This window comes from Fundulus heteroclitus, chromosome 12 (assembly GCF_011125445.2).
Source record: "Fundulus heteroclitus isolate FHET01 chromosome 12, MU-UCD_Fhet_4.1, whole genome shotgun sequence".
Lineage (NCBI taxonomy): Eukaryota > Metazoa > Chordata > Actinopteri > Cyprinodontiformes > Fundulidae > Fundulus > Fundulus heteroclitus.
Window position 1 is genome coordinate 5,280,675 of NC_046372.1, and position 13,422 is coordinate 5,294,096.

The following is a 13,422-nucleotide window of genomic DNA, read 5'->3' on the forward strand; positions in this document are numbered from 1 at the left end:
TCTGTGTTGAATTACAATGTATGACATCATCATAGTGTTGGTTACATTCAAGTCAATTCAGTTCAGTTTTTTTTAAATATCACCAATTAACAAAACATGTCATCTCAAGGCACATTGCAAAGTTATGTGTCCCGCAATGTCCCTCACAAGCATCCTATAGTCCCACATTTGGTTATTTGATATCTGGTCTGGTCATGCTAGTTATTACACACTTGACGATGAGGTTGTTTGTAATTAATTTGCCACACTAATAAATGGTGCACCAGTGTGTAAATCTTACACACTTGGGGTTTCCAAACAAACCCAGCTCTATATAAAATGTTACCTGTTAATCATAGAATAACTGATTAAACACCTTTTTTCAGATTAACCCACACTTAGCCCTAATCACTGCCCGTGGAATCAAGAAATGCCCTTATCAAAAGAAATTAAAAAAGAAGTGAGAAACAAAGTCATTGACATCTATCAGTCTGGAAGATGTAATAAAGCCATTTCTCTGGCTTTTGCACTCTAGTGAACTACTCTACCCACATATGGAAAAACATGGAAAAGAGGTGAACCGTTCTGCCGGCGTACCAAAATTACTCATTGACAAGTAATCCAGGATGGGACAAAAGAACCGTACCAAAACATCTAAAGCCCTCAGGCCCCACTTGTCTCAGTTATGGGCAGTGTTTCAGATTCAAGCATGAAAAGGAGAGACTGGGTGCGAACAGTTCCAAAGCCAAAACCACTGCTGACTAAAATGAACAATAAACTCCTGCTTCACATTTGCCAAAAAAAGACCCATCTGGATGATCTCCAAGATTTTTGGGGAAGTATTTTGTGGAACGACGAGATGAAAGGAACTTTCGAGATGTAAAACCAATTGAAGAGCTGTGTCATGACCTTTAAAAGATTGTTTTATGTGGCAGAATTAAAAAAAAATACCCTGCAAACAAGAGTAAGTCCTCATCCACTGGGATGTGACTGATAAATAGCATCCCACATGCTTGATGTCAGCTGTTACCCACAACAACGGCACAACCTGTCATTAAGTTTAACAGGGCAACATTTTCACATATGGTCAGGTTGGTTTTCTTATCTTTTTGCTTTAAGAAATGAAATAATTATTTAGAATCTCCATTCTGCATTAACTAAGGTTATCTTTTTTCGACATACCTGTAAAAGAAATACTTTTTAAACATTTCTAAGTAAATCATGTTTATTATTTCAACACAATAAACAACATAACAGACAGAATATCAACTCAGACTCTGCTAGCTGAACACTGACAGTCAAAGAATTACACTAAAGCTCCATGCATAGCCTCTAAAAGAGTTGTTTTTCATTACTCCCAGCAGGTCCTCTCTATAAATATTATCATTCTGACAAAACAGAGCCACTGCATGTATTACTGAGTAAGGTGCCAGGGGCCGATGTGGGTTTTTTAATGGCCTTCCACTGAGGAAAAACACAAGAAAGACTGCAATGACCTATTTCATAACACATGTCAAACCTCAGCCATGGAAAATAAGGCTTTTCCCTTCTTGCAAATTGGCTGTTACAACATTTGGTTTCACAACCGTAAAGCAGCTTCACATTAGGCTGTGAGTGAGAGCCAAGCTTTTTTTCCTTGTTTGTTTGCGAATGTTTGAACAGATAAAAGCTATTTTTTCTTCAATTCACTTTAATCTGTTGATATGGTTACAAATGACAAATCATATGAAAAAAAAATAGATTTAGCAAAATATCTATAGTAAATGGATATTGTTTGGGGATTTAAATATGTTTTGGGTTCGCGTACAAACCCGATGACTTGCCTTCTGTAAAAACACCATAGGCACACCCTACCGGAAACAGCTCAGCCCGATTTCTCACAATAATTTATGCACCATTTAACAAATTTCATGTAGCCTTGGCAGTTGGGGCATAATAATGTATTAGTGGTTAAAAGGAACATATTGTTCAAGATTCTATTCAGTATCTGGGCAACACACTTGTTACACACTAATATCAGGCCCATAAATCTGATTTTAGGCAGGGTGCAATAATGGCAGCTGGCAATATTTGCAACTTATACTCACTTGCTTTGTGACAGAGAGAAAAAGTGAATAAAAAAAACATAAATCATAAGTCCATCTTATCGACATACAGTGTTTACCGTGGTTTGAAGCAGTTCCTTTGATCATTGTCTTGACCACAGCGGATTCGTGGGTGTTAACCTGTATTTCCTCATTGTCCTCACTGTACAGAAACACAAATGGAGAAAACAAATTATTCAAACTACTTATATTAGGTTGTGATTTAATTTAGATTACCACAGTAAAAAACATTTCTATCAAAAGCTTTTTAAGAAATACCGAAAATGTCACATAAATTCCAGGATTTGTTTTATTGTTTGTTTAAATACCAGAGAATAGAAGTACACCAGAAACCTCAGACCTTGTACTTTCTGGCAAAACACATTAAGAGGGGGCCAGTTTAAATACAGAGCCTTATTTAAAATGCTGCAGTTCCTAACTTCCTTGTGAGCATTGTTTCAACCAAATGTTTCCTACATGCTTCATATAAAACACTATCATGCCAGCCATTCTGCTGGCGTGATAATGAAAAGCATAGGAAAGGGTTTATTCAAATTCTTAGAAGGAGAGAAAACAATGTTTCTATGTTGAACTACAGAAACAAACTAAATCTGATTTATTTTATTTGCAAAAACTGAAAAAAAAAAAATTATGTAGTTTCCAATAAACAGCCTAACAGGCTTTTTGGGTCCATCAAGTCTTTACAACAACCGTTAGACTCTAGCTACTTGCTAACTGACTCTTGGAGAGCAAAAAAGGGCCTTTTTGTCCTACTGTTGTGGACTTGTGAAACTTGTGAACATCTGCTGGGACTTTAACCTCAATTCCTGTGTGTGTTTTGCTCAGAACAGAGTAAGCCTAAGTTTTTCGGTAACAAATACTCCAGACGAATGTCTACTATTAATCATGGTGAAGAATCTTTGATGTTTTAGACTGGTGTGTCACAAACAAAACTAAATCTGGTGGACTCTTCTGATAATCTGTATATGGGACATCATCGGGTATTTTGTCAGTGGAGTCAGCCACAATCTCTTTGCCACAATGTCAGAAAACAAAAGTACTTGCAGTTTCCCGCTTATCTGGGACCGGGTCGCAAGGTCAGCAGAGTCAGCAGATTTAGCAGAGACGCCCAGACTTCTCTCTCCCCCATACACCTCCTCCAATTCTTCTGGGGGAAGCCTGAGACATTCCCAGGCCAGCCGAGAGACATGGCCTCTACATTGTGTCTCCACCGTGTCCTGGTCCGCCCCCTGGGTCTCCTCCCTAGTTGGGACATGCCTGGAACAACCTCTCAAGGGAGGCGTCTAGGGGGCATTTGGAACAAATATCCGAGCCACTCCAGCTGACTCCTCTCGATGTCGAGGAGCAGCAGCTCTACTCCGTGTCCCTCCTGGATGGTCAGACTGCTGACGGTATCTCTAAGGGAGTGCCTGGCCACCCTGCAGAAGAAGCTCATTTCAGTTCCTTGTATCAGGGATCTTCCCTCAACCATCACCCAAATGTCATCACCATAGGTAAGGGTAGTGATGTAGACCAATCAGAGCTGAGCGGAAAGGCGAAGCTCTTTCTTTACCACAACGGATTGGGGCAACGTACATATCACTGTGGCAGCTCCACCGGTCTGTCCATCTCCTGCTTGACAGATGCTCCACTCTCTTGAAAAATGCCCCAAGAACCTTAAGCTCCTCCACTCCCCTTGACAAGTTTTCAGATGATATTCCTCTTTTGATCACATAAATGGTACCAGTTCAAACGTTCCTTTTTCTTTCCTGAATACCCCATTTTTTATTTTATTTTAGAACATAAGATTTTGTGCATGTAAGAGAACTGCAGTTTCTTTCCGAAGAAGAGATTCATGTTGTACTGCAGGGTTTTTACACCGAATATGTTTATTAACTGCATGGATTTTCTTGCACTCTGCCACTGAAGTAAGATGACCAGTAATAACAGGCAGGGAGGAGGGTCTTATATACTGAATATACTTTTACAACATATGTCAGACAGATGGTGTGAAGAGTACAAACACAAAGCCGGGTAACATATGCTGTTTTATTTATGTTATGTGTAAGCCTTATATTACAAAACAATGTTTAAATCCCTTTGACACAACGTGCACGTCTATCTGCATGTGTATGTTTTTGAATGCCAGCACACAAGCTTGGGTGGGCTAACAGTCTCTCTGCAGACACATTGCAGCCATAACACATAACTGTGGTCAATGCCAACACTTGGATCACCACAACCTTTTCCCCTCGCGTCTGATTATTAGGAAACTCATGGCAGACAAATGTTATGGCAACTGCAGTCATAGTTACACTGAGTTGTGTCTGAATGTTTGTGTGAGTAAGACAGACATAGTAAAAGTGAAAATACTGAAAGCAATGGAGTCAGAGTGACCGAGATTGTACAAGCTGTACAGCCTTGTTGAGCAAAGTGCAATAAAGCATCAGTAATGTGTGTGTGTGCTATTTCAAAAATACTATATATTGTCTTTTAAAAGCCCATCCAACTCATCCATGCATTTTTTGTTTTGTCAGTTTTGACAACCTGGGTATTATGAACAAGCTGTGGTTCATTTGTGTTACTGTGTAACACATAAATCCAGATTTTTTATTATTTGTTTTCTGTCACTTGGTACATACAGTCCAGTCATTTTCTATTGCTCTACTGGTCCCCACCATGTAAATAATAACACATTAAGGGGAACACATATCAGAGGTATTGTGGTGCATCACAAAAATTAAAGGGGACACATCATGCAAAATAACACATGGTACACAAATAATTGTGTTACGTACCTAGAGTCTCTAGGAGTCCAGAAAATATACATTTATTTCAATTCAATTCAATTTTATTTATATAGTGCCAATTCATGAAACATGTCATCTCAAGGCACTTTACAAAGTAATTTATTCTCTCCAGGAGCTGAATAAATATCTGTATTTTCTTCTTTGGTCATACATTTCAAGCCATTCTGTTTTCTCTATTCCTATTACATTTTTTTTAACAAGTACTTCACAGTATTTGCTGCAGAGCTGCTAAAAAAGGTTGTGGACTTCTGGCCTATCAATTGTTGGGTCTATTAACGCACACGATTCATTTCTCTGTCACCCAGCATCCTACAAAAATGGCTTAATGGGGTGGCTCTGAAACCTGGTGGGGTTGGGTTTCGAAGTGCCTCATTTTCCATTTAAAGGGACCACACCAAAACGTTGTTCTCAGACACACCTCAGAACAGGGGCAAAAGAGTGACTGTGGGGCAACAATAAGGAATTCAGACCAAAGCATTGCAGTTCCACTTTGTATAAACCAAAACGGAATTATTTAAAAGTGAAAAGGAAGGACATAAAAGCACGATATGTCTCTTTTAAGCCATGTTAGTTTATGCATTTGTCACACATTAGTTGTATTGTGCTGAATTGTGTCTGATACTAGACTCTAGCTTTGCATGATTTTGTCAGAAGTATTGAAACTCCTCATTAGAGCAACTTGGAAAATCATTAATGGGCGCACTATCTTGAGGCATCACCCACTGATTTTTATACAATATTCTTTTAATTTACTCATGAAAGAGCAACGCTTTTATTTTAAGATCACTCATTTTTATTTTGAAAGCTAAATACCATCTTTTTTTATATCTGGTTCAGATCCATCAGGAATTTGGAACACAATATTGCAATAATCTAACTCATGAAATTTTTAAACTGTTATTTAGAAGAGCAGCTATAAACGTTTTATTGAAGGTCCAATTATTCCCCTCCTGGAAAATCTGGTTTAGTTTCGTTAGAAACTTGAAAACTACACTTGTAACTTTCCAACATACACTGTGCAAAATGTAAAGAGTATTTCTCAATTTTATTTTTTAAAACTAACCTTGTTTTTTGCATTTTTTTGCATACTGTTATTTTCTTTAACAGCAACAAGTAAAACTGTCAAAGATGCAAAAGTCCAATGAAATTAATCATGAGATGAAATTCTCTCCATTTGGTACTAAATCAGGCTCTGATGAGTTATTCCACTTTGTGGAACATTTGTATAAAATATGAAAGATGGGAGAGATGCAACAGGCCCAAATGGAAGAGAAGTTTAAATGACCAAATTAACAACATGGACACTATCTATACAATTAAAAAAGGATTTCACTTTGTGAGGAAAACTGAAGGTAACTTAGTACAGTATGGAAAACATCACAAAATGTAGCATAATGAATAAGACATAGATGTAATATGAATTATTACTAATGGCTGTGAAAACATAAATTTAATTGGGTTAATATAATTTGGATGGTGTTCATTAATCAACGGATAGACAATAGGCCTGGATGTAATAATAACCACACTTCAAGACAGGAAATGAAGATGTATTTAAAACAATATCAAGTTCCCAAGCAACATTGAGTAGTTTTTTTTTTTTTTTTGTTAAATAAAAGTAGAATCTAATCTCTGCACATATGGACTATAAGCAATAAAATATTCAAAAGGCATCTGATCAAGATACAAGTTACAGTGCGATGACATGAATTGTGACAAATGAACCGAGATGACTGTTGTGTTAGCATTGATTCCAGCTAATCAGTCTATAGGCTGCACAGCCCTAATCTAAGTAGTTGGCCATAGGAAGGAGACAATCAGGCTGTGGATCATCTCTCTTCATCTTCATTATGAGCTAATCATTTTGTGTTTCATGTGTCTGGGAGCAGAGGCCACTGGACATGTGTCACACCAAATTCTACTATATGCATCGGAAAACAAGCAGTCCAGAGAGAGGACAATATAGCTATAATTTTTACTCTCTATTAACATATCTGAAATAAACGTAACATGTAAGTGTTTGTGCACTTTCACAAACACTTACACATGCTTGGATTCAGGTACTTACAGATTCACTTCTATACAGAAACACTCTATTATTATCTTCAGCTGTCACTTTATACATTTCATTTTAATTAATACTGTATATTCTTCAGTGATGGTATTAAGGTGTTGGTTGTTTGTACCTGTAATACTTCATCGGTTGGTTTTGCTGTTGTTTTCATATCTCTTTGCAGGTGTAGAAGCAGACTCAGAGGATGTTATATTGCTCTCTCCCTTTTTTCCTCTTCTTTCTTTCACCCTTTCTCCCTTTTGGCATTTTGTCTCATTTGTTTCTCTCCTTTTTTCGTCTTCTATCTTCCTATTTCTGTATCCATTTAACATGAAATAGTCCCAGCATAAAATCTAACAAAGCATCTTGCATATATACATCAAGCGGAGCACTATGGGGAAAGCAGTAATGCTCTTACCTGACTCCGCCAGATAGATTTGCTCCGCATATCCATCTGGAAACCTTCCGTTGAAGTAATTTTGGGAAGGGGCGAAAATACTGGTTAGCTGATTGGCCTATGTTGGTGATAGACGGGCCAAATAAACCAATCAGATTCGTCGTCGCTCGTAACAGAGCGACGACGAAAACACAACCATAAGCCAAGCTACTCTTGCTGCTGCAGGTAAAGGCTCGTTAGCTCAGCAAAGAAATACTCTGTAATTCTGATAAAACTTGCTCGATAGCCACGCTAACGCTAGTTTCATCGGCTGAAGCCGCCATGTTCTTTAGACTGAACTGTCGCGCTTCCCGTTGCGTCACACCTCAACCCGCCTCAAAGCCAACGCTGATTGGACGTTCGTTTGGTGAACGGCTCCAAATTTTCTTTAACGGAGAGTAGCCAGACTGATCTGCGAGAAATACCTGGGAATATTAATTTCGAAAAATGTTATTAGAAGAGAGGAGGAAAACATTGGTAGTTGCTTAAATGGCATGAAGAGATCTTTGAGTCATTGGTTAACGAGAGATCTGACTATTTTTGGACGAACTCTTTTATCCAAAGCTGAAGGAGTATCTAAATTAATTTATCCATGCCATTCTGCTTTTATTTCTGACAAAAATATTAGAAAAGCCAATTCAATAATCTTTCAATTTATCTGGAGGAATAAAACTCACTATCTACGACGATCACATCTCGTTAAAGATTATGATAAAGGTGGTATTAGAGCTTTAGATTGTGAGGCTCTGGTTGGTTCATTTAGGATAAATTGGCTAAAGACCTTTTTGTCTCATTCCAATTCAATGTGGTTTCATATTCCTAAATCTATATTTAAAAAGCTTGGTGGCTTGGATCTCTTGCTTAAATGTGATTTTGAATTAACCAAAATTAACATTTCGCTGTCTAACTTTCATAAACAAGTTTTACATTTTTGGAAGATGATATTTACTCACAACTTTACCCCTCATGGATCCGTAGTGTGGAATAACAGATCAATATTAATAAATAGAAAATCTATTTTTAAAACTGACTGGTATGAAAACGGTATTTTGTTTGTAACTGATTTAATGGACAGCAATGGTGTTTTGCTAAATCATAGAGATTTTACCAACAAATTTAATCTGTACTGTACTTGTAATGAATATCTAAAAGTATGCAAAGCTATTCCTGTAGCTCTGATCCATCTCATCCAAAACACCTTAACATATTCAAATGTTAATCCATCTTTTACCCAAATTGAAAATCGGAGAATATTGTGTGACTGATAAAAAATGTAATAATGCGATGCTTGTGACTGCCTTCAAATCCAAATTATTTAATGATTACTGTAACAGTTTTTTGAAAACAACCAATTTGCCTATATTTGAGAGGGCGTTCTCTAAGTATGTTAAATGGCCGGTTTCACCAAAGGTTAAAGAGACTCATTTTAAAATCTCTCACAATATTTACCCAGTGGCAGAATTTTTGCACAAAAGATTTAAATTTGACTTAACATGCTGTGCCTTTTGTGAATCTCCGGATGAATCCCTTAATCATCTCTTTTTTTCCTGTCCTTTTTCCTTTAAACTATGGAGAGACATTAAAAATTGGTTGTCCCTTAAAATTGAGGACATCCCAGAAATAACCATCACTCACATATTGTATTATGTTGATGACCTTGATAGTAAAATATCAGATATGGTTAATATTGTATTCCTTCTTGTCAAATATCATATACATTGCTGTAAATGGAGAGGTTCTACTCCTTGTTTTGATTTTTTTCTTAACCAATTTAAACTGTATTACACCTCATTGAAACATTTGAAATCTGTATCTGCCAAAAAAGTAACTGCCAGTATTTCTACATTTCTTTTGTTTTGAATCTTGCTCCATAATCTTTCATTGGCCTTATTGTTTATGTATCTGTTCTTATTGTTTAGACCCATTTTTTGAAAACGTTTTCTACCCATGTTGTAATGTTTGTACCTCAACGAGTCTTTGTACACTATTTGTTTGATATATTAATAAAAAAAAAAAAAAATTAATTAAAAAAAAAGACTGATCTGCGAGTGAAACCTTGAAAGCTCGCGAGATCAGGATGGTCTCACGAGGCTAGTAATGCTCCACTTGTGAAGGTAAAATATGCTGGACTCCATTTGGCATTAAAACAACAATTCTTATTGCTACAATGTCAGACAGGACTCTTTATTAAGACATGCTGCAGAATAATAATCAAAATGTTCTTAAAGATAAAATCAACCTTCTACCCAAAGCTTGTGGGATGAGCTTAAGAGGATGAATGTTTAGAAAAGCACCTAGTGCTGACTGTTAAAAACAATGGAGGAGGTGTGACACTGAGGCCCTGTTTCACTTCCTTCTTCACCCCTGTACACGTCTAGATCAGTCAATATGTTGTGCTCAATTAATGCCTATTTTTTATGGAGCATTGAAATAGCATATGTAAATATTGAGTATACAATAGCTAATTAGATAAAGGAAAATTCAACAAACCAAGAACAAATTCAAACAAAAAGCTCATGACTTTAAATATAGATTAAGTGCATTTGGAACAGAAAGAACCAAGTACTTTGAACTTTATGTTTGAGAGTTTTCCTGGGATGCTTGACAGATTTCTGTCCAAACTAAACACAGAGTCTGGAAATTTGGTGCATAAGCAAAACAGCTCTTTCTAAATGAACTAACCTTGCCTAAGTCACTGCTCTATCTGAATGGAAATAAAACTCAGTGGGCATCAACTCATTAAGCAGAATGTTCTTGGAAGAGAACAAACAGACCACATCAAGCCATAATAGGAAATATCGTTAAAGTATCTATTTATTTAGTCCGTCCCAGCATTTTAACAACCTCCATTCCCATTACTCACAGTAGCAGGCTAATGACAGGTGACAAATGGAGCAGGAAAGATGTCTCTCAGTTAATCATTCATTAGAACTCAATAACGGAGAGTGTGTTAATATTCTCCTCCAATCAGACAAATTACATGTGAAATTGAATATGTTTTACATGGCTGGGATGTTGGTGTCGGGTTTGGTTGTGCTCAGTTAACGCTGACCATCTGGATTCACCGGGCCACATATGTATGCTGTCAACAGCAAGGGATAATTAAAGAGGAAGTGGAGGAAAACGAGCTGAACAGATTTGTTCGCTTTTGTCTTTCACTGCTTTTGTTTTGCTACCAATATATTCACACTTGCATACGAAAACTCCAGCTATATACCATAATACTTCTCTTTAGGAGGCATCTAGTTGAACCGTGTCGGTGTTAGATGAACGCTGATGTTCAATATGCTGTCAAATCATGACCTTTGTTCGGAATTTTAATGAGGCACACGGAGCAGATCTCCTATTCCTGAGTGTTTACACATGTAAAATAACATGTGTATTGTGGCTCCAAGAAGAGCTCGCTCCACGCATCTCATAAAAGTGTGGGTTTCATTTGAGAAATGAACAAATGTTTCATTAACATAGCTGACTGCTGCCCAGCAGATCTCCCTGCCACACAACAGATGGTCTATAATTTAGCACCATGATATTCTCTGGATGAAATTCAGTCCTCACACGCGCACTATACCATCCATGTGCGGATATTCTCACTCATACTATGACAAAGTCATCCATTTATTTATAAAGACACCCTTTTCCAACACACACACACACACACACACACGCACATGCAGACCTCTTAATGCTTCACGGTCCGGCTGTGTCCAGTTGTTACCGCCGACTGATGACTGATCTCTCTGAGATGCTGCCAAGTTGTTTTACAGTGACCACAGAATGTTATAGTAGCAATGAACTGTCGCCACACAGACACATGGCCAGTGTCTTGTGGTGCTGGCATGGTTTGAATAAACAGACTTTTCAGGGTCACGCATGGCATGTTCAGTGCGATCAAGCCTTTATCTGTGCTGCTGGTTAAAAATAGTTGTTCATCTAAATATCTCCCAGGATGAGTATGAAAGTGGGAAAACTACTTTATGTAAAAGCAAAGGGAATAGCTTTGCACTTTGCCTAAATGGGATTTCCTATAAACAGCGTGATGACATATGAACACTTTCTGGGAATTGGTTGTTGAGATCTATTTAGAAAAGGCTGATTGGATGTAAAACGTCAACATATTGTTGATCATTACTGCCAAACTACACGATTACCGCACACTATGTTTTCACTCTGATTGTAAAAAGAAAACTCCACAAAAGTGTAAACCATAAGGAAAAAACAAGCAAGCAAACATTGCAAGTTCATTAATTTATTAAATCAGTCAGAATGAGAATCACTACACAAATAAATAAAGGGATGAAACCAGACCATCATGCTCAGATTAAAACCAGAGCTGCAAGATGCTGGGAAAACCTCCAATTTCAATATTGTTGCAATAATCCCACATTTTCCTGACTGCTGTCTTTATTTTCCATCATCACGATTTGCCTCAACATTTGCAGCAAGCTTGGGTATTAAGGCCACCAAACCCAATCTTGTTTAGGCATCATTGGCAGTGAAAGTCCATCCAACTAGACCAATACATTAATTGCAAGCAGAGCTTTTTGGATTTCACTTAAAAATGTAACAGCCTGCTAATAAACTACATTAAAGAAATCCCTTACAACTGCCAAGTCTCGCACATTGACATCTAATTTGATGCATTGCACTTCCCATAATGAAAATGTTCCCATTTTCTTGCTCCTTCAATGCAAATGTTTAAAATGTGTAAAACATAGAGTTCAAAGAATAAATAAGAGAATTTTTTTGAATACACAAACAATGCAAAATAAATAGTAATTGTAATCCATTTTAACTGATTACAATTCATTTTAATAGTGGTGATAATTTGGTGAACATTTTTTAGAGCTCAGATGGTTAGCTAGTTACATTTGGATACAGTCTCTCTGGGCTGTGTATAGTTTTTGTAAATTATATAGAAAACAATACGAAACAAGCGCAAAGCTAAGTTAAATTGAGTGGAATTATTTTTTTTAATAATCTCAAAGGGATTTAGTTGCTGACAGGGAACACTCTGAAGCCCCGATGATTGTGTTGAGGTAAAAACCCACATAAACACTGTGGTGGATTGGCACACTTCATTAACTGTGAACAGTGCTCTGGTGTTGGACAGGTTATCTGGGGGTACTCGGGGCTTTGTGACGGGGGCAGGAGGGTGGGAAGTGCTTTGATGTGAGAGCAACATAGTGAATCTTAGTGTCTTTGCAGCAATGCAACCAAAAGAAATCAACGGCAGGATTAGTTTGGGTTTGAATTGAAAAGAATCAAGAAAAATAGGTTGAATAAACTGTACAGCTATGAAAAAAATATTTTAAGCAATCTAAAACTTTAGTTGTTTTGGGAATTACGTGTTCTTGTGCAGCAATAAATAAATAAATAAATATTTTATACTGTTTTCCCACTGTGGTGTTGAAATCATGGTTGCCACCGTCATGACCAACGTGAGCTCAAAATCTTTCCACATTTGTGCTGCCATCTAGTGGTGACTGAGGAAAACTGCTAGCACAAGTTAAATAAAGGACACAAGGAAGTGGTAAATTATCAGTCTCGTCATTATCGAAAGGTTTTGGAAAGCATTAATGATCACCACCCATCCTAGCTTAAAAATTTCTGCACTAAACTGATTTTTAGGAGTACCTGGTCAACTCAAAATGGATTTATCATAATCAATCACTGGTGGCTGGTTTGAGCTTGTAAGAAAGAGTTTCATTTGAAGTGTAGTCCAACATTTTTCCCAATGAAGCAATGAAAAGCAGACCAAGAGTGCTCAAAACCAGGGTTCCCACAGGACCTGGCCCAAGTAAAGAGTATTAAAAGTTTATTGGTTGTCTCCAAAAGTCTTTATGTGATTGTTTCAATGGCTTCACAGGACAATGACAGATGAATGGGGGGATTTAAACAAGTACATGTACCACCTGTACTACTATGTGTCTTACATTTAGTTAGATAATTAAGCTAATGATCCACTAAGTAGCTTGCCTGTTTTAAAATTTTCTGTGCGTCAACAGCAGGTGCTTCAAATAGTCATTGCTAAGAAGCTGACTGTTTAGAGAGTTGTGT

At 37.2% G+C, this 13,422-nt stretch overlaps 1 protein-coding gene across 6 annotated transcripts in view; it reads right to left on the reverse strand.

The window, feature by feature from the left end:
• pdlim5a (PDZ and LIM domain 5a) overlaps positions 1–13,422 on the reverse strand; it is a 77,054-nt gene that overhangs the window by 13,315 nt on the left and 50,317 nt on the right. For all 6 annotated transcript variants that reach the window (XM_036143781.1, XM_036143782.1, XM_036143783.1 and 3 more), the window contains one exon: positions 2,144–2,226. In XM_036143781.1, coding sequence (XP_035999674.1) covers positions 2,144–2,226 — 83 coding nt within the window. The remainder of the gene's footprint in view (positions 1–2,143; positions 2,227–13,422) is intronic.